General features: G+C 38.1%; 4 protein-coding genes across 4 annotated transcripts in view; 2 read left to right on the top strand and 2 right to left on the bottom strand.

The window, feature by feature from the left end:
* LOC126376333 (bolA-like protein 2) overlaps window positions 1–3,572 on the bottom strand; it is a 43,731-nt gene extending 40,159 nt beyond the window's left edge. Inside the window, exon 1 of the mRNA XM_050023666.1 lies at window positions 3,156–3,572. Coding sequence (XP_049879623.1) covers window positions 3,156–3,218 — 63 coding nt within the window. The 5' untranslated portion in view covers window positions 3,219–3,572. The remainder of the gene's footprint in view (window positions 1–3,155) is intronic.
* LOC126376237 (dolichyl pyrophosphate Man9GlcNAc2 alpha-1,3-glucosyltransferase) lies at window positions 1,120–3,147 on the bottom strand. Its single transcript, XM_050023508.1, has one exon. It carries the CDS (start codon window positions 3,055–3,057, stop codon window positions 1,459–1,461), a length of 1,599 nt encoding a protein of 532 aa, XP_049879465.1. The 5' UTR covers window positions 3,058–3,147; the 3' UTR covers window positions 1,120–1,458.
* A 597-nt stretch (window positions 3,573–4,169) lies between the features above and the next one.
* Window positions 4,170–6,556, top strand: LOC126376258 (protein adenylyltransferase SelO-like). The gene is made up of 11 exons (XM_050023557.1): window positions 4,170–4,327; window positions 4,406–4,486; window positions 4,568–4,731; window positions 4,809–4,981; window positions 5,067–5,166; window positions 5,263–5,423; window positions 5,518–5,639; window positions 5,719–5,848; window positions 6,019–6,145; window positions 6,220–6,353; window positions 6,427–6,556. Exons 1-11 carry the CDS (start codon window positions 4,239–4,241, stop codon window positions 6,547–6,549), a joined length of 1,404 nt encoding a protein of 467 aa, XP_049879514.1. The 5' UTR covers window positions 4,170–4,238; the 3' UTR covers window positions 6,550–6,556.
* A 142-nt stretch (window positions 6,557–6,698) lies between these two features.
* On the top strand, window positions 6,699–21,953 carry LOC126376228 (protein adenylyltransferase SelO-like). The gene is made up of 12 exons (XM_050023493.1): window positions 6,699–7,040; window positions 7,226–7,389; window positions 7,878–7,958; window positions 9,035–9,198; window positions 12,633–12,808; window positions 13,250–13,349; window positions 13,716–13,876; window positions 14,889–15,010; window positions 15,687–15,816; window positions 16,356–16,485; window positions 20,015–20,127; window positions 20,971–21,953. Exons 1-12 carry the CDS (start codon window positions 6,849–6,851, stop codon window positions 21,091–21,093), a joined length of 1,656 nt encoding a protein of 551 aa, XP_049879450.1. The 5' UTR covers window positions 6,699–6,848; the 3' UTR covers window positions 21,094–21,953.
* Window positions 21,954–22,053: the final 100 nt, after the last annotated feature.

The raw sequence follows: 22,053 nt of genomic DNA, 5'->3' as shown, positions 1-22,053 counted from the left end.
GAATACGATTTGTAGTTTCTGAGAAAGGCGGGGACTATACTTATTATACATGTACATTAAAACATGCATTAGGTCACTTCGCTACCGTAATGCGTAGAAAACGTTTGACATACGTCGATATTGCTCAATATCTTTTGTTTCAGCCCTGAAGCAACTAACATTAACCTAGCTGGACGCACGCTTGCGTCTGCGCACGCATCCAACGCGCACGTGCGCCAGTGAAACCACGCGCATAATTATGCAACATAGGTGAAAACAGCGCATGCCACGGCTTGAGACAAAGTGGGGTGGACAGTTTCCTGAAACCGCGCTTCTTTCTTTATTTGTTTTATTGTGCTGGTCTCAATCTCGGCTAATAGAGAGTGACGCGGTCATCCATGTTAGCACAGACGTGCTCATCATTCGGCTGTTAAAACACTAAATTAGTACAGACTACTGGGCCGGGCAAGAACCGTGGTAGCCCAGTTGGTAGGACGCTTGCCTCTCACTTTGAGGTCGCAGCTTCGAATCCAGCACAGGCCTAAACCAATGATTGTCGAATTTGTTTTTGAATTCATGTTTAGATAATAAATGATTATCACGTGAAGGAAAACATCGTGAGGAAACCCACAATCCCAAGAAATGCATTTTTGGAGGTATGTGACCTAACTTGTATTGGACTGGTTTTCCCTTCGCGGGTTGGAAGGTCAGAGAGATATGTTTTAAGCCCCATATTTTGCCTAAATTGAAGAGTTGGTGATCATAGTGTTTGTATAGGAATCAGACCATGATTCTGAGTTGATATCAAGAGGAATTTCCTGTCGGAAAAATCATGAAAATTTTCGTGATTTTTAAATTATTTTCAGTTCCATACTTTTGCGAAGGAAAATTCCACTTGGTATCAACTCGGAATCATTCCTCTAAGTTTTTGTTACGATGTCACTAACATCCTGTATACCTGTCTCATCTTGCAAATGACAAGTTCTGATGCGCTACGTGAAATGGGTATATATTTTCGAACGTCACTTGAAGGTGAGCAATTCAAAAATAAGGAACCTGGTTTTCTTCTATCATGTGGCTTGTAATGTGGTGACGAACTTCATCAACAATGGTGTCAGAAGTGTGAAACAGACAAACAAGGAAGAGCTTAAAAAGTATTTAATTAGGAATGTTGAAACATAAATTAAATATACAACATTTTTGCTAAACTTGGCTTTAAAATGAAGATTATAAACAATTTTCTCTTTGGTTCAAAATGTTCTTTCTGTTCTTCAATTGCATTTTGTATCAATTTAAATACTTCATAATTTGTTCTCTTTCTACATTACAAAGCTAAGACAACCATACAACTTGAATACCATAAGTGCAAGATTTAAAAAGAAAATCATTTGACTTCATTTTTGAATAACAAATCAAATATCTTCAAGTAATGTACAAATGCAAAATTGACTTAGAACTTGTTGAAACCTCTATAGCACACTACTTAGTTTTAACTTTTTGTACTTTTGGCAGTTCAGTTGGCAACGAGAACTGTTGATAGTTGAAATACAAGAAAAAGAAGAGGAAATGTGAACAAGAATACACAGAGACTAGTAGTGGGAATAGATCTGGATACTTTGGAGGTGGTTTTAATAAAACAGACGCAAAGGTAAGCCATAGCATGCCTATAATAGAAATAAAAAAGTTTATACTAACGAGTTTTAATAGAAAAGATCTCTTTTGCTTTGGCTTCACGAGACTGTAAACTCTATTCGCATTGAAAAATGATAAGAATCCCATACTAGGCTCTGCTATCTTCAATGCAATACTATAAAAGCTTGTGTAAATTACTGTAGTAACGATAAAAGGTATTAAAAGGCCATCTTTTAGTAGCAACGGCAACATACTGAAGTAAGAAATGAGTAGGAACCAGAAACACATGAACGGATCTTCAGGAAAATGCATTGCAACGGGGATTGAAACTAACAGGATTGTTTTCTCGTGGACTTGGAAAGAAAATAAGAAGAATGCTAACGAGACATTTATCAGTGATAAAATGAACTTCTTTCTGCTAATTCTAAAGAATAAATCGAGGCAAGATGGTAATGCTGCAGCTGCAGTTGTTATCAGACAAATTTTTGCCATTTGTTCATTGCTATAAATAGATTTCAATTTTATAAACACGTTGATGAAACACCACACATTAGACACCTTGTCTTCAAAAACCCCTCTTTTCAGTGGAAACATTCTATGCACTACTTGAAACAAATTATCCCAAGACGTTGCAAACGGAAACCAGATAATTATAAACGTTGAAATTACTGCAACAGCTAATTTGTTAAAATTACCTACAATGTATGGAATCTTTCCTCTGTTAGGTATGCCTATGAAACATTTTCGTAATAAATAGAAGAAAAATGGTAAAGAATGGTATAGTTCCATTTGTTTGTAATTCAAAGCTAAGACAAAGAAGATAGAAGCCAAGGTGTCATTCTCTATTGCTACTATAAAAAACGCTGCCCACAAAAACAGCCCTAACGACACACAGTTATACTGAAAATGTCCATAGTCTATTAAAATTATGCCCGGGTACAACAAAAACATAATTGTCGCTATATCTGTCCTTTTAAACACATTTTTCAGTTCCTTAGGCTTTATACGTTCAGAATCTATACAAAGGCACAGCACAGCAGTGACAAAGAAGTAAATATCACTCAGGAATACTGTCCAGCGCATGAAGGTCTTGTGCGTGTCGCTCTCATAACCTCTCGAGGCGAACAGCCGCACGGACTCCGGGTCCAGCCAGTCGGCTACCAGACCCATCAGGAAACTGTGATACGCCGTCAACGGCGGGTAGTCCAGTCCCCAGTACTGGAGATCGTTTTGTGTTGTGTTTCTGTACCAATTCGCGAGAGGCGTGTGCACTGTTATCTCTTGCCAGTGTCTCTGAGCCTCATAATCACCAAACATCGGCGGTTTCTTCGCCCCAGAATAAGGATACGCTGCCACACACCATCGTACGAACAACGAGAAAAATACACCAGGCAACAACCCATCTTTTGTAACACTGAACCTATCGGGATCAGATTTCCTCCCCATTGCGTAAGAATAACTATTTATCACAGTTTTAAACAGTAATTCATAAATAAAACGCGCTGACACGCGGCAGGTCAATACATTTGACAGATCGTACTTACGACATGAACGGCGTCCAATTCCTTGGTCAGCTTTTCCTTCAAATATCCTTCCGTGTACACCATACTCGTAAATTAGAATCCGTGAAACACGAAATATAATGAAACAAATTTCATTCACCGTTCACAAATTATAGCACCTCACACAAGAATTTATCACACGGATGTCTTATCTTCTCAAAGCACAGTATTGGAATTTTTTTCGAAAGTGAGAAATTGAGAAAGTGGCACGGGAAAGTGAGTGAACTTGAAAATCTTGAAATTGCGGTCGCCGAACTGACGAATTTCACTCCGGATGGGGTTCCGGTGTGATGTGTAACCCTACTATTTAAGATAATCTTATATGGCAACGAAATATTGGAAACATAATGATTATTGAATTTTGTAGTGTAACCATGACCTTGACACGCGAGATTAGGGTTGTACAATTCACTATCACTGAAAAATTAAATTAATTAGGAAATTATTCAGGAATCGCAGCAGCACTATATGGAAATTGATTAAGTCAATGAATCTAAAATTTATCAAAAATTAGATGAGGATTAAGTGACTTGATAGCGATTGACGTCAATTGATGACATAAACAATCAATTAAATTGTTCAATCTCAAAACAAATCTCAAAAGCCAAAAGTAAAATTATTGGTGGTGGACCATGACAAATAAATGACAAGGCGGTTGAAAGATATTTTTCAAATTTTTAAACAATTATTATCTATCAATTTTTATTTTATTAAATTATTTATTTATTTTATTTGACATCAACAAGACGAATTCAAAAATATTCAATATGAAAATGGAAGGAGAAACTACGTCTTTGAAGAAAAATTTAACTGAGTGGAGATTTAGTCAATATCCGAAATATATTTTACTGCCTATCGACGAAAATCATGATCAAATTCGGGCAAATATTAAGAATGTTGTTTTCTCAGAGGTACATTAAGTTTATCACTTAATTTTCAATAAAAAAAATATTCGGATTAAAAAAAATTGAATGCAATATTTTTTAATAGGTTACTCCGCGTCCTTTGGAGCGCAACATTCACCTCGTTTGTATTTCTGAAGATGCATTAAAAAATATCTTGGATATGGATCCAGAAATCGCGAACCGCGAAGAATTTGTGGAATTTATTGCTGGTAGAAAACTACCTTATGGAGCGCTACCTGTGGCTCACCGGTATGTTGGAAGTAAAAAAAATAAACTCACACTAAATATAATTAAATGTTACGATATATCGCTACGAACACTTTGCAGGTACGGTGGACATCAATATGGCTTGTGGGTTGGACAACTAGGAGACGGAAGAGCACATATTCTGGGTGAATATGTAAATCGGTAAAATAGATCTTTTTCAAAAACATTTAATAATTTTATTTCAAGATCCTTTTACAAATAAAATGTCTGTATTTCATCTAGCAATGGTGAAAGATGGCAGCTGCAGCTCAAAGGCTCAGGTCAAACACCTTACTCGCGAATCCATGATGGTCGTGCCGTGCTTCGTGCGGCAATCAGGGAAATGATCGCATGCGAAGCCTGCCATGGACTCGGCGTGCCAACTACGCGCGCTGCGGGGCTTGTGGGTTAGAAGGCCATTATTTTGCTCATTTTTGTTGGTGTATTTTTTCTTCATTACTTACTTGATATTCCAATCTGACAGTAAGTGAAGAAGCAGTAGTGCGTGACGTTTTCTATACCGGGAATCCTCGCCGTGAAAGGGCTGCTGTGCTGCTTCGCATCTCCCCTTGCTGGTTCCGCTTTGGTACCTTTGAGATCCTATCACGAAGCGGAGAAATTCCTGTCTTAAAGCAGCTTGCTGATTTTGTAATAAAGGTAACTTGCTTTTATGATTAAGAGTGGTTGGATTTGAACAACGTGCACTTGACTGAGTACTCCATACTTGCCCTTATTTTTTCAGGAGTATTTTCCTGATATTCATTTGACGGATGAAAATCGATACATCAGATTATTCTCTGAAATTGCTCATCGTACTTTGGACCTGGTAGCTAAATGGCAAGGTGCGTAATTAATATCTATTTAAACTTTTAGCGCGACAATATTGATCCAAAGTCGCTTCTTAATTATGAATAATCCGATGGAAATCTCCATTCTAGGTCTAGGTTTTACCCATGGACTGTTGAATACTGACAACATGAGTCTTCTTGGTCTCACAGTAGACTTTGGTCCTTTTGGTTTCGTGGACTCTTACGACGGTGGATTTGTAGCCAACTGTTCCGATGGTGAAGGACGATATGCTTTGGCCAAACAACCTGACGTATGTATAGTTTTATTACTCTTAGCTACTAATCATATTTTTCTTTTTTTTTTGCAATTATTGGTTCTTATATAATGGAATGTTAATATTTTAGATAGTTGTTTGGAATATAAGCCAACTGGCAAATGCTTTCAAGCCTCTTTTGAACTCGGCACAGCAAGTACACATGTCACATATTATGAAAACTTTGGACACGTACTGCAAAAACAAGATTTTGTAAGCGCCTATTTACCATTTTACACCAGACTAGAAGTCATATAATATAGTTCAATAATAAAACAATATTCCGCTTCAGGGAAACATTTTTGATGAAGATCGGCTTAAAGGAAGAGCGCTGGGGAGATGAACAGCTGGTGGAGAAATTGTTGGACATGATGCAGCAAACTGGAGCGGACTTTACTTGCTCATTTAGGCAGTTAGCCGAAGTACTTATCATTCTGGCAAATTATTATTCATTTATTGATATAATTTTAACGAAGCAATTGCAATTTAAACTACTTTCTACTATATTACTGTTATAACAGACCTGCTGTATTTTGAATTGATAAAACCTTTACTGTCCTTAATTTTACAAATACGTCTTTTCACGTCTTAGTTGGAGCCATGTGAAATGGTAAGCGAAGCTAAATTGGATGAGAAGTGGTCTCTGAAGCGCCTGTCATCCCACGCTTCTTGGGGTTGTTGGCTCGACCAATATCGCGAGCGGCTTGATAAGGAAGCTGGTAAGATTAATTATGTCAATGATTACATTTTTGAAAAGTTTGTTTTTGACATAATTGAATCGTTGTGTTCTCAGTGGATCCAAGTTCAGAAGGACTTTTCGAAGATGAACGCCGTCGTCGCATGTTGAGTGTGAATCCCGCTTATGTGCCTCGCAACTGGTTGCTGCAAGAGGCAATTGTTGATGCTGAGAAAGACGACTATCAAAAGGTAAATAATTTAGTGCTTATTCAATTTTCAAAATACATTCAATTAATTTATGGACTTGCATCTTTTATTCCAGGTGCGATTCCTATTGGAAGTAATGCGTAATCCATACGAAGTTCAGCCTGAAGCTGAAAAACGAGGTTTCTCTGCTCAACCGCCCCAGTGGGCTTATGCTCTGAAGGTCAGCTGCTCTAGCTAAAGTGTGGGCTTGTAAAACTTTTTAATAAATGTCATGAAATGTATCAATCTTTTTTGACTTTCAAGTGATTATTCGTCAATCCACATCAATCCTTACAGGTGAAACACTATTTAAAAAAAAAACTAAGTGACAGTGACACGCATGACATTTGTTTGACAGTCACAGTTCGCAATATTGTTATTTATCCGAAAGCGATTAAATATCTTAATTTTCATGGTGAATTAGCATAAATTTAATGATTGATTTAATTGGCTACTTATTTTTTATATCTTCCGGACATATCTGTCTGTAACTTGCTCATGAAGCGAGCATTTTGTGTCTTTGCTTCGGCGTTGAATGACCAAAGTTTAAAGCTTGCGAACAACATGAAATTAATAAGTGATTTTAAGGAGTGGAAGTTCAGGAGTCCTCCTAGCTATGCTAAACTTCCTATCGATGAGAATCCTGAGTACAATGTTCCTGTCGCCGTAAAAAATGCTGTGTTCTCTAAGGTAGATATTAGTTTGACTACTATTACTTGTTATTCGCAATTTTGTTTATAATTTTCATATGTTTTGTTTAAGTAATGTTTCCTACGTGTATTTCATCATTATCATCATATAAGAACAACACAAATATATATTAATAATTAATATTTCATAACTTTTTGCAATTTGTAAAACCAATTTGCTTTCAGGTACCAGTAGAGCCGTTAACAGGCGCCCTGCATCTGGTTTGTGTGTCGGGGGATGCTCTACAGGATCTGTTTGACCTGGACCCAAAGGTGGCAGACTCCGAAGAGTTTATACACTTTGTGGCTGGACGATACCTGCCAGAAGGAGGGTTGACTGTTTCACATAGGTAACATGAATGAATGAATTAATTAATGAATGAACCCTTTATTGCACACACAACAGGTACAAGAAAAAACTAACAACTAAAAGTGGGTGAAGGTGGCCTTATAGCTAAAAGCAATCTCTTCCAGATAACCACACACACACACACACACACATACACACTCATAACATATTATTACACACACAAATGGTAGTTATTATAGTAACATAATATTTTGTATGGAAATTATATGTGTTTCAAAAAACATTATTCTAATTTAAACAATCTCTATTAAGTTGTCAGATTTTTTTCTAATATCTTTTCTTGACTTGTTTTTTTTTAGTGAAATTATACAAATAAATACAAAACTTTTTACAAACACACAAGAACAATAAGAATTTCAGATAGGACATAAGAAATACAATAGGCATCCTAAAAAAAAGGTTTATAAAAAGTTTTCCTAACAAAAGAATTCAAGAATTGCATTATTAATATTATTGTGTAATTTACAGATACGGAGGGTATCAGTTTGGGTACTGGGCTGATCAGCTGGGAGATGGCAGAGCTCATATTCTAGGAGAATATGTTAACAGGTACATAAAATTATATCAATAAACAAAGAAATCCCTTTCATGTTACTTCAGTTCTAATTTTTATGAAAGTTGTCCTCTTATTACTTGTGGCCCTGCCAACCCCATTAAGGATTACGGGCGTGAGTTTATGTATGTATGTGTATCTGATTTAACCAGGTCAATGGCCTCTGTGGTTCAGTGGTCGAGCATTTGGTTGTTATTACATGAGCCACGGGGGCCTTTGGCAGCTTAATAATAACCCTGACACCAAGGTTGATGAGGTTGGTAATCCACATCACAACCCACAAACTAGGTGTGAATAGTAGACTGCGTGATGATTATTAAACTAAAGTTAGCAAATTATAAAATTGTATTTAAAAGGTTAGGTTACAGAGAGCTATTATTACGGATAGTACGACAAATTGAAAAGCGCGCGTGCGGCGGCGGCGGTGTCTGTCGAGAATTGGGAGGGAGAGGGCCGGGGACGTCCGCGACGCCGCGTTCCTGTCATGGTATAAGAATATGCTCAAAACTGACAGCTGGCATTTCAAGGTTAACCCAGCTGACGTCTTCCGACCCCGCATTGCCATTTCGTAAAAAATAAATTACCCACGTCCAATGTTTTTAATTTACTTTGCAAGGAAATTTTGTACTTTTAGTAAAAGATTTATGTACAGTTTTAATGATTTTTAATGTGACAAATAATAGTAATGAAATAATTAAAACACAATAACGGGTACTTACCGCGTTTGAAATAGGGATATGAGACTCCCGATATTTCGACACTGTTGCAAGTGCAACAGTCGACACGGGATGACGATGAGATTGGAGTGAAGTAACCGCGTAAACTTAAAACAAAGTAATGAAATACATTAGTCAGTAATTCACTTAATTTGAAAAAATAAAATTACATCCTTGGAATTTTGGAGATACCAATTAAATGGTAACACTTTCGTCATTAATGGGCTAGCAATGGCGGCTTGTCATAGTATTGAGCATACCTACTTGGTTTTCTTATACCTTCTGTTGAATCGCGCGTGCGCGCGCGTATTGGTGTTGCCAACAAGGTGATTACCTAGCCTATTTCTGGTTTCCAGTAAAGGCGAAATATGGCAACCGCAACTCAAGGGATCAGGGGAGACCCCATACTCCAGGTTCGGTGACGGTCGTGCAGTGCTGCGCTCCTCCATCAGAGAGATGGTGGCATCAGAGGCTTGTCACTACCTGGGCATCCCTACCACCCGGGCAGCCGCGCTGGTAGGTAAGATGACACAATATATTTGATGTCACCATCATCTCCCTAGCGTTATCCCATTTCTCACAAAGTCCGCTTACCTAACCTGAAGATTTGACAGGTCAGGCTTGTTACAGAAGCGACTGCCTGTCTAACCTTCCCATCCGCGAAGAAATAACCAGCTCATTACACATTAAGATACCTCCAAAACGCATTTTTCGGAAATGTGGGTTTTCTCACCAACTCAAAAATTGAAGGGAAGAGAGGAAGGGGTAGACCTAGGATAACATTTATGAAACAAATAAAAGAGGAGGTGCAGGTCGTGTCGTATCGGGAGGTGAAGGTTTTGGCGGGAAGAAGAGAGGAATGGCGATTACTCCACCGACAAGAGCGCAGCTCTTAAATAGAGAGAGAGGGTGGGTTTTCTCACAGCTGAGCCCATGATAATCATTTTTGATCCAAACATGAATTTCAAATAGGGATTCGAACCTGGGACTTTACAGTGAGAGTCAAGCGTTACTCCAACTGGGCTACTATGTATGGTGTTATCATCAATCATTATTATAGGTCGGAAACTCAATAGGTATACAGTTAAGGTGATTCGTTTTCCATACAAAAGTTGATGCAGTGCTACAGGAAAACGGATAGAGGAATATTGTTATAAAACCGAGAAATAGTAATATTTTGGTGTATTATTTTCGCAAACTAACAAAAAATTAGGGTCCGAATACGAGAAGTACCATATTTCAGACCCTCAATTTTGATCAATTCTACATTTGTAGTGGTGCAGATTACAGTGTATTTGCTGAGCGTGTAGAGGTGTCAATGTTAGTTTGTGTGCGTGATAGTTTTTTTTTTCTAAAGGCTTTGACTACTTGACAAGTGTAATAGAATGTCAGTGACAATTTATAAAGAGATTTTGTATGAAGAGAATAAATATAAATAAAAAACTAAAAATACTACAATCTGAGAAAAGGAATATTGGAAAAATATTTTTGTAATAACGTATTTTATTTAAACATTTTTAAATAATGGGTAAATACCGTGTTTTAAAAGAGGACATATATTATAATAAAAAATCAATACATAAAATTAAATGGCTGTATGGGCATAGTCCCCTTTGCCTTACCCTTCGGGGAAAACCAAATCAAAAAAGAAGTTGTTGCATTTGCCGGCCTAAATAGTAGTCATTTATAATTAATTGTTTTTCCATCCAACATACAGATTTATTTATATTCTCTTTGCCGCGGACTTTTTGGTGGGACCGGGAACGGGAAGGTTGCTTTCTTCATTGAATAATCTAAATAATCAATACAAAGTGGTGTTTTGTGGTTAATGATCACATTAGTCGGAAAACATTCCCGATAGTATTATTAAATCGGAATATTCAATAAACAAAGTGTACCTATCTATTTTCGCTTTGCGCCAACAAGCCGCTTACTTCGTTTGGGGTTCGGAGTAGGAGTCTGCTCCGAGGGTGGGGGCTTAGGTTTCATCATTTCATTAATCATCATCAAGAAAAAAAAACACAAGACATGGCTGTATGTTCATAGTTCCCTTTGCCTTGCCCTTTGGGAAAAAAAATAAGATAAATTTTGAAATTCTTATGTATAATAAACAAACATCACAGACATCATGACAGATCTAAAACTAAATAAAATCTTTTTTCTTTTTTCTATTTGACTTATTTATGAATTTTAATCAAGAAAACGTGATAATAAATTCGACAGCAACCAGTTCAGGTCCCCGAAACAGCCCATTTCAGGCCGCGTATATATGGAAATACTACTTCAATACGTCCCAGCCTCGTCTTTTTTTAACGTCCTCGTTAAAAAAAGACGTCCTAACCTGAACTAACTAACCTAACAATAAACACCACGCGTAAATATAAGTCCAGAAATGCGATGCAAGTCGTCTGGACTGGACGCGAAAACAACATAGAATTCGATTAAGTAGCTGCTAAGTGTCCTGCTATCACCAGCTGTCACTGACATACGTATGAAGTCCCGCGGATTTTATTGGAACTAAATGACAAGTCATAATAATTATATGCGGATACTGCGACATCAGCGCCGTGCTTGCGGGACGTCCTGAAGCGCTATTACATCTTTCAAACGCGATGCGACAAAGTTTGAACCTACGCAATTTAGGAAAAATCTACCTTATTATTACTGTACTGTGATCGTTATTTGTAAAATCATACAATACATATACACAATTCTTTATACACAATATAATTATTATGACATATTGTGGACTTTTCGGTATACCTACAAAAAAGGAACAATTCAACCATACGTTGTTTTGTTATATCTCAATGGGCTCAGGCAGCGTTTTCGCCGAAAGCTCCAAGTCGGCTATATTTGTAACGATAATTATGTTTGACATTCATCATCATTTTTGAACCATTTTATACAAAAAAAATACTTGTATAAATTATAAACCCTAAAGCACGCCCATGAACTCATTGGTGAAAACCGTATGAAAATCCGTTCAGTAGTTTTTTAGTTAGCCGCATGTTCACTGATGCGATTAATGCCTGTTAGAATTTTACAAAATAAAAAATACGGAAATTACGGAAGGTACTTTAGTGCAAAGTAAATTATTGTATACTTAATTATAATATTATTGGTAAAAGTGATACTTTTTGAAAATTCCGTAACAAATAGACGGGTTCGCCAAATTCAATTGTAAAAAAAAATACAAAAAGTAAAAACAATTAAAACATGCAGTTGGGTTTGAACCGTGAACCTTAAGAATGGCGGCTACTGCTTTACCAAATGCGCCATTTAGAAGTTAGAAGTAGACTTCAAATTATGCATCTCTTTTAATAGCTAACCTAGTTCGCATGTGTGTGTGACAGCTTTGTGTTTGTACACAAATTGAAATGACACCAACTTTTGATGCAATGTTTCAATATGATATCTTCAGTAAATACTTCAAAATTGTAGCTTAACTTAAAGATAATGTATGTAAGATTTCGCCACCTAACATTTCACTGGGTCAGAACTCAACACTAAACGAATAAATGGAAAAAAATACGAAAACTGCAGAAGTAACGCCATCTACTGACGCAGCGTTACCTAGCTGACTAAAACACATCACCTTAACGGCCTCCGTGGTTACGTGGTATGAGCGTTCGGCTCACGAACACGAGGTCCCGGGTTCGAAACCCGGTGGGCAAATATCACAAAAATTACGTTGTTCCCCAGTTTGGTAAGGACATTACAGGCTGATCCCCATATTGTACGAAAGTAAGATGATCCGTACTTCGGAAGGCACGTTAAGTCGTTGGTTCCGGTTACTACTTACTGATGTAAGTTAGTAGTTGTTACAGGGGCCTTTGGCGGCTCAACAGTAACCCTGACACCAGGGTTGATAAGATTGGTATTCCACCTCACAACCCACATGGTAAGAAGAAGAAGAATATATACATAAATATATTTTATCTTATTCCCCAGTAAGCGACGACCACAAGGTCTGGCGAGACAAGACATACAGTGGCAACGCGAAGCAAGAACGCGCAGCCATAGTGATGCGCGTAGCCAACTGCTGGTACCGGCTAGGGTCACTGGAGATACTGCTCAAGAGGGCCGAGCCCAGCACTATGAGGACGCTGGTTGATTTCATTATTGAGGTAAGTTTTTTTGGCACACCATAGCTGGCAAGGTATGGGTGCTCAACGCTCCCCATTTAAAAACAAATTGGAGCTTCCAATATGGAAGCAGTTTATGGGGGTGTTAATCGCTTTCAATTATATAATTCATTTTAATGGGAAGCGATTAACACCCAGTGAACCACCAGTGAATTATATAATTCATTCAATTCGTCTATGAATTATATAATTTACTTACTTAAAAATTGGAAGTCGTACCAGTACAGTATGCATTTATTTCTTCACACACATTTAGCTTAAAGAGGACAAAAACTGCCTTATTCCTTAAAGCAATCTCTTCCTGGCAACCGTAGAAATCTAAAACTATTTTCACCTTTTAGGACAAAGGCTGCCTTATCCCTAAAAGCAATCTCTTCCAGGCAACCTTATAAATCTAAAACTGTTTTCACCTTTTATTTGTAGCACCATTTCCCAGAGGTCCATTCGTCTTCCGATGATAAATATGTGAAGTGGTACACCGAAGTGGCACATAGAAACTTAGATATGGTTGCAACCTGGCAAGGTAAGAAATTAAAATTTGATAGTTTGCATACAAACACACAATACCCAAGAAATGCATTTCCGGAGGTATGTGACCTAACCTGTATTGGGCTTGTTTTCGCTTTGAGTATAGTACCCCGCTAGTCACAAGTTGGTAGTGTGACTAGAGATCGACGATCCAACTATGTTATGTTGGAAGTTGTATATATATATGCGTCGCGCTGTGTAAAATTCGATAGCGCGTTTCAGGACTGCATTATTGAATGGTGGCGCCATCTGTTGCTCGCGAGCGGAACTAAGTGGCCAACTAGTTGGGTTCGCCTCAAAGTGTCCGATGTGTGCCTATGGCCAGTCCAGCCGACGTAATGGTGGTCATTATATTTCACAGGCTTCGGTTTCACCCACGGCGTGTTAAACACAGACAACGTGAGCATACTGGGAGTGACCATAGACTATGGTCCTTATGGGTTCATTGACCACTACTATCACCATTACGTGCCGAACTCTTCGGATGATATGGGCCGATACGCTTACAACAGGCAACCTGATGTGAGTATGTGCTTTGTAGGGTAGGTAGACGGTTAAAAAGTTACTAAATAGCCTTACGTTCGTACCAGACATATTCAAATTCAAAAATATCTTTATTCAGTAGGTAACATAGTTACACTTTGAATCGTCAATTTTTACATAACGAACGCCTCATCCGCTTAAAACTACTGCAGCTTCTCACAACCTGTATAGCCGGAGAAAAGAAGCTGCAAGAAAAACTTATTAAATATATCGCGCTCGTAATCATCATGGAGGTGGGCAGACCACTCAAAGTTTGTAACAGTTACACTTTGAATCGTCAATTTTTAAATACTTAAATACAGGGTGTTAGTTACATCGTAACGAATACTAAGGGGGGTGATTCAGACCATGATTCTGAGTTAATATCAAGGGGAATTTTCCGTCGCAAAATTCATGATTTTTTTAGTCTTTTAAATTATTTTCAACTCTTTACTTTTGCGACGGATAATTCCACTTATAAATAATAAGAATAAGAATAAAATCTAATAAATAAAATCCACTTGATATCAACTTAGAATCATGGCTTGAATCATCCCTTAAAGTTTTCGTTACGATGTCACTAACGCACTGAATATTTTTTGTCGAACTTCTCATCCGCCTAGAAATACAGTACCTTCTCGACTCGACCTGTATTGTCTAGGGTTAGTCTTAACCTCTCGTGAGGATTATCAGATCAAAGATCGACCTCATCAACCCTGGTGTCAGGGTTACTATCACCCGCCATACTTAAGTAAATAGTAGTCGGGACCGACTACTTAACATGCATTCCGAAGCACACATCATCTTTATTTCAGACAATCGAATGATCAGCCTGTGATGTCCTAATCAAACTAGGGATCACACAGTGATGTTTAAGTTATATCCTTACCGGGATTCGAACACGGGACCTCTGGATAGTGAGCCCAAAGTTCAACAGCTGAATTACGGGGACATTCGGTAGTGCGTAAACGCCATAATTCTAGAGGATTTTATTTGTACCTTTCAATTACAGATACTAGTATGGAACTTGGAGAAATTCGCAGAAGCTCTGGAACTCATACTGTCTGAAGAACAGAAGGAGCAAATCAAAGCGGTCAGGAGTACATTAGGAGAATACGTAAAGAAGAAAGTTTTGTACGTATGTCCTTTTTACACCTAAATTATTGTGTGTTCCATAAATTTTATGCCTGTCGATTACACGTCTCTTTCCTTTTCGGCGGATAAGAAAACGGCCTCCGTGGTCCAGTGGTTGAGCGTTAGACTCACGATCCGGAGGTCCCGGGCTCGAATCCCGGTGGGGAAATAACACAAAAAATACTGAGAGATCTTTGTGTATGTGGGAGTGCATGTCAAATTTCAAGCATCTGACTTATGCAGTTTAGATATTTTCATACAAATGTTTGTTCCCGTTAACTCCCGTTCCCGTGAGAATTTTGCAATATCTTGTTGCAACTAAGCTTTAAGTTAACTAAGGTACCTGAATGCCAAATTTCAAGCGTTCAACGTAAGTGGTTTAGATTTTTCAAACAAAAGGATTTTCCCGCTATTTCCGTTCCCGTGGGAATTTCGGGAATTCTTTCTTTAGTGCAACTCTACGGTACCTAAGCTACGTCCTTTCCAAATTTCAAGTGCCTACGTTTAGCCGTTTAGGCTGTGCGTTGATATGTCAGTCAGTCAGTTTCTCCTTTTATATATTTAGTTTTTTTTATCTTCGTTGTAATCCTGTCAAATTGAGTTAAAGTTAAGTTTGATGGTTGAATCGACACCATGGTTACTTTATTTAGTTGTAAAGGTTTCTTTTTGTTTACAGGTCGACATACTTATTGAAACTCGGCCTGAAACAAACCCAGGATGGTGATGAGGACTTCGTGCAAGAGCTGCTGCAAACTATGCAGGACACTACTGCAGACTTCACATGCACTTTTAGACAAATGGCTGAGGTAAGATTAAGACAACTCACTACATAACATAAATAGCCTATATACGTCCTACTGCTGGGCACAGGCCTCCTCTCAATCAGCCGGAGAGGGTATGGAGCATACTCCACCACGCTGCTCCACTGCGGGTTGGTGGAGGTGTTTTTACGGCTAATAGCCGGGACCAACGGCTTAACGTGCCCTCCGAAGCACGGAATCAACTTACTTTTTGAATCAACAACTTACAATATATACGACCATACGGTTCACCACCTATCTATCACGTTCTTCTAACAGAAAGCTCGGTGATGTGTGGGTACTTAGTTCATCTTGAGATAGATGTACCTCTGACTACCCTAACTCAGATGTAGTTGTGAGCTTATGCTATGCTATATGTTATTGATTTGGTGTAACTATTGTACCATAATAATAAAAACTGTAAGAACAAAGAATAAAGTGTGTTAAGAATTGGCCTTTTTTAGACAAGAATGGAGAATGCTACACCGACAAGAGCGTGGCTCTTAAATTAGTGATAACAACTATTATATTGTATTGAATTACAGGTGGACCCCAAAGAATTGTTGGACAAGTCTGTGCTGGAGAAGAAGTGGTCTTTAGACAAATTGCTTGCCGCAGGTGCCAAATGGGAAGCCTGGGTGAAGAAATACCAGGACAGATTGACTGTCGAAGGAGGTAAGAAGCAAATGGAAGTCCATAGTATCTGCTTACCCCGGTCGGAAGTAGGCGTGAGTTTATGTACGGTCACGAGCATTAATATGTACTTTGGTTGGTACCATGTCACATTAACTTTTTTGACAAATTGAACTGTAAGTCTCACTAAATGTCAAATACCTATGTTAGTGCGACAGAGTTCTAAAGTGGGTACATTATTGCTCATGACTGTATGTCTCTCGTGTGAGTTGGATTACCAAACTCAGTAATAGGAATGTCAGGGTCATTTTTGAGGTACCATCACACCCCAGACACTTGTTCGAACAACCTCGTATTACACAGACTCTACACATTGACAATATCGTACACGTGCAGCTGTGTGTGCGACGTCTGACGCCCATACGATTGAAGACTAACTTGAGATAAAAAAAAAGTATTTATTTGGTAAAAATACACAATTACATATAAATATATTCGTAATTAACGGCTGCAGCTCAGCAAATGCCATAGCCTACTTGTAGCTAGATTACGGCGCCACACGATACCATACGATTGAAGTCTAAACTATGTTGTGAGGGGGGGGGGGGGGGGGAGTTGCCGTTCTTTATTTTATTTATTTGGGAAATTTACAGCTTCTTAATAGTATTACAAAAACTAAAGTATATAAATTAGAAGGCCATTACAAACTTCTGCATACAATTATAAATGTAAACAGTTTTAGCAAAGAACGGAAGGTGCGCCGTATATCGATGCATCAGTATGCATAAATTATGTGTTTGTGTGTGTGCGTGCGTGCGTGTGTGAAAGACAGCGATCACCCCAGCCCACCGATTAGTTCTATACATAGTATTATTTCTTTCATATCCTGTGCACGAGTGCGGTACTTAAATTCCAAGGTAACAGAGACCTTTGTGGAGGACGCATAGTAAGGTGATGTGTTTCAGTCAGCTAGGTAACGCTGCGTCAGTAGATGGCGTTACTTCTGCAGTTTTCGTATTTTTTTCCATTTATTCGTTTAGTGTTGAGTTCTGACCCAGTGAAATGTTAGGTGGCGAAATCTTACATACATTATCTTTAAGTTAAGCTACAATTTTGAAGTATTTACTGAAGATATCATATTGAAACATTGCATCAAAAGTTGGTGTCATTTCAATTTGTGTACAAACACGAAGCTGTCACACACACATGCGAACTAGGTTAGCTATTAAAAGAGATGCATAATTTGAAGTCTACTTCTAACTTCTCAATGGCGCATTTGGTAAAGCAGTAGCCGCCATTCTTAAGGTTCACGGTTCAAACCCAACTGCATGTTTTAATTGTTTTTACTTTTTGTATTTTTTTTTACAATTGAATTTGGCGAACCCGTCTATTTGTTACGGAATTTTCAAAAAGTATCACTTTTACCAATAATATTATAATTAAGTATACAATAATTTACTTTGCACTAAAGTACCTTCCGTAATTTCCGTATTTTTTATTTTGTAAAATTCTAATAGGCATTAATCGCATCAGTGAACATGCGGCTAACTAAAAAACTACTGAACGGATTTTCATACGGTTTTCACCAATGAGTTCATGGGCGTGCTTTAGGGTTTATAATTTATACAAGTATTTTTTTTGTATAAAATGGTTCAAAAATGATGATGAATGTCAAACATAATTATCGTTACAAATATAGCCGACTTGGAGCTTTCGGCGAAAACGCTGCCTGAGCCCATTGAGATATAACAAAACAACGTATGGTTGAATTGTTCCTTTTTTGTAGGTATACCGAAAAGTCCACAATATGTCATAATAATTATATTGTGTATAAAGAATTGTGTATATGTATTGTATGATTTTACAAATAACGATCACAGTACAGTAATAATAAGGTAGATTTTTCCTAAATTGCGTAGGTTCAAACTTTGTCGCATCGCGTTTGAAAGATGTAATAGCGCTTCAGGACGTCCCGCAAGCACGGCGCTGATGTCGCAGTATCCGCATACAATTATTATGACTTGTCATTTAGTTCCAATAAAATCCGCGGGACTTCATACGTATGTCAGTGACAGCTGGTGATAGCATGCGGGACACTTAGCACCTAATCGAATTCTATGTTGTTTTCGCGCCCAGTCCAGACGACTCACAGCGCATTTCTGGACATATATTTACGCGTGGTGTTTATTGTTAGGTTAGTTAGTTCAGGTTAGGACGTCTTTTTATAACGAGGACGTTAAAAAAAGACGAGGCTGGGACGTATTGAAGTAGTATTTCCATATATACGCGGCCTGAAATGGGCTGTTTCGGGGACCTGAACTGGTTGCTGTCGAACTTATTATCACGTTTTCTTGATTAAAATTCATAAATAAGTCAAATAGAAAAAAGAAAAAAGATTTTATTTAGTTTTAGATCTGTCATGATGTCTGTGATGTTTGTTTATTATACATAAAAATTTCAAAATTTATCTTATTTTTTTCCCAAAGGGCAAGGCAAAGGGAACTATGAACATACAGCCATGTCTTGTGTTTTTTTTTTCTTGATGATGATTAATGAAATGATGAAACCTAAGCCCCCACCCTCGGAGCAGACTCCTACTCCGAACCCCAAACGAAGTAAGCGGCTTGTTGGCGCAAAGCGAAAATAGATAGGTACACTTTGTTTATTGAATATTCCGATTTAATAATACTATCGGGAATGTTTTCTGACTAATGTGATCATTAACCACAAAACACCACTTCGTATTGATTATTTAGATTATTCAATGAAGAAAGCAACCTTCCCGTTCCCGGTCCCACCAAAAAGTCCGCGGCAAAGAGAATATAAATAAATCTGTATGTTGGATGGAAAAACAATTAATTATAAATGACTACTATTTAGGCCGGCAAATGCAACAACTTCTTTTTTGATTTGGTTTTCCCCGAAGGGTAAGGCAAAGGGAACTATGCCCATACAGCCATTTCATTTTATGTATTGATTTTTTATTATAATATATGTCCTCTTTTAAAACACGGTATTTACCCATTATTTAAAAATGTTTAAATAAGATACGTTATTACAAAAATATTTTTCCAATATTCCTTTTCTCAGATTGTAGTATTTTTAGTTTTTTATTTATATTTATTCTCTTCATACAAAATCTCTTTATAAATTGTCACTGACATTCTATTACACTTGTCAAGTAGTCAAAGCCTTTAGAAAAAAAAAAAAACTATCACGCACACAAACTAACATTGACACCTCTACACGCTCAGCAAATACACTGTAATCTGCACCACTACAAATGTAGAATTGATCAAAATTGAGGGTCTGAAATATGGTACTTCTCGTATTCGGACCCTAAATTTTTGTTAGTTTGCGAAAATAATACACCAAAATATTACTATTTATCGGTTTTATAACAATATTCCTCTATCCGTTTTCCTGTAGCACTGCATCAACTTTTGTATGGAAAACGAATCACCTTAAAAGGCTCACTGTCACAGATTTATAACTTTTATTGGATGTTCTCTACACGGAGTTCGAGAACAATTTCAAAAGCGATTCAAACGATTTTTCAACTTATTCCCAGTGAGTGAAGACGAACGTCGCGCGCGCATGCTCGCAGTCAACCCTGCGTACGTGGCTCGTAACTGGATTATGCAGGAGGCGATCGCCGACGCCGAGAAGAACGACTTTGAAAAGGTAAGTCTTGCTTTCTTGCAGGGTAGGCAGAGAAACAACCGTCAGGCTTCATAGATTAGCCCGTGATCTGGCAAGATATAAGACCGGGTCAAAGATAAATTATAAAATGCTAATCTAGAAATAGAAGCCTGTCTAAGATGGTCAAAAGTCAATCTCATTTTACTTTTCGATTTATTATCAAAAATAACAACAGTAACAATGTGTACGACGTTTGACAGCTTTTATTGATGACGTCGCAGGATATTTCCATACAAACTCTCAAAGGAAACTTTCGTTTTGACGTTTCGTAAAAAGTATCTCATTTGACTAGGTTGTCCTCACGGCTGCAGGACTTTCCCTTACCCCAAGGGGATACATAAACAGCCTATATACGTCCCACTGCTGGGCACAGGCCTCCCCTCAATCAACCGGAGGGGGTATGGAGCATACTCCACCACGCTGCTTCAATGCGGGTTGGTGGAGGTGTTTTTACGGCTAATACCCGGGACCAACGGCTTTACGTGCCCTCCGAAGCACGGAATCATCTTACTTTTTCGGACAATCACGTGATTCAAGCCTGAAAAGTCCTTACCAAACAAAGGAGTGTCAGAAACTGATTTCGACAATGTCCCCATCGGGAATCGAACCCGGACCACCAGATCGTGGGCCTAACGCTCTAACCACTAGACCACGGAGGCTGTTACCCCAATACACAAGATAAAAAAATTGGTTACCCTCTTGCTTAGCTTTTATAATCACTCTCGCTCGGAAAGTACTGAAAAGCATAGGGTTCCTATCAAATGTAGTTGTATTTTTGTTTACTTACATTATTTATTTAGTCAAAAACTGTTATTATTATTTCAGGTGCGATTCCTAATGAAAGTGCTGAGGAAGCCGTTTGAAGTGGACGAGGAGGCAGAGAAGCGAGGGTACTCCTCGCAGCCCCCCAGCTGGTCGTACGGACTCAAGCTTAGCTGCTCCAGCTAATACAAATACGCACTCCATTCAAAATTAAAAAGTTAGGCTCTTGTAGGTGTAGCCATTGATGTGCCCTGGGAATGTTCCCACTTTGGAACGTTTCCGGCAGTTAAAAGACGCAAAACGTATGTAAGAGATTTATTACCTAATGTTTAGGCAGATAGGATCAGAGTACAAGAAAGAACAATTTTAAAGGGAAAAGCAGCCAGTGTCATAACTATTAAAGAGTTTTTACAACGGGAATATTTCCGCTTTGGGAATATTCCCGGGAACGGCACATCACTGGTATGTTTTTTATCCACGTAGCTGTAGATAGCATTCGCTTCGTTTGTCGATACCCTCGATATAATGAGGATAAAAACTGCCTATTCTCCCATCAGGTGAAGCTACTGTCGAATGTTCTTCAATTTTGACATTTCCCTGTACTATTGCAGTAAACAAACATAATTGTTTTGGTTATATTTTTACACTATAATCCTTTGCGCTTCGTTTAACTGCAAAATCATAGTGTTATATTTGTTCCCTAAAGATCAGAAAGAAAAATCTTAGAAACTTATTTTCAGTCAATACTGCCCTTTTCTGCGCAGGACCGATCGTCGTGGAGATCCTTGGGGGAGGCCTATGCCCAACAGTGGGCGTCGTACGGCTGATGATGATGACTGCCCTTTTCTAACTGATGGCTTTTCTTTTTCGTAACTCATACTTCAGACGGGGTACAGTCCACGTTGCTCCACATTTTATAGCAATTTATCACGAATTTTAGCTAGACAGTATGGATAACTCAAAATTTGTGCCGAGGTTTTTTTTGCAGCTTCTTTTCCCCGGCTATACAGGTTGTGAGAAGCTGCAGTAGTTTTAGGCGGATGAGACGTTCGTTATGTAAAATTGACGATTCAAAGTGTAACTATGTTACCTATTGAATAAAGATATTTTTGAATTTTTAGGATCAATGCTGCCACCTACATTTGA

Source organism: Pectinophora gossypiella, chromosome 20 (genome assembly GCF_024362695.1).
Source record: "Pectinophora gossypiella chromosome 20, ilPecGoss1.1, whole genome shotgun sequence".
NCBI lineage: Eukaryota > Metazoa > Arthropoda > Insecta > Lepidoptera > Gelechiidae > Pectinophora > Pectinophora gossypiella.
The sequence above is the reverse complement of the archived record's forward strand: the minus strand, read 5'-3'. Positions and strand labels throughout refer to the sequence as shown.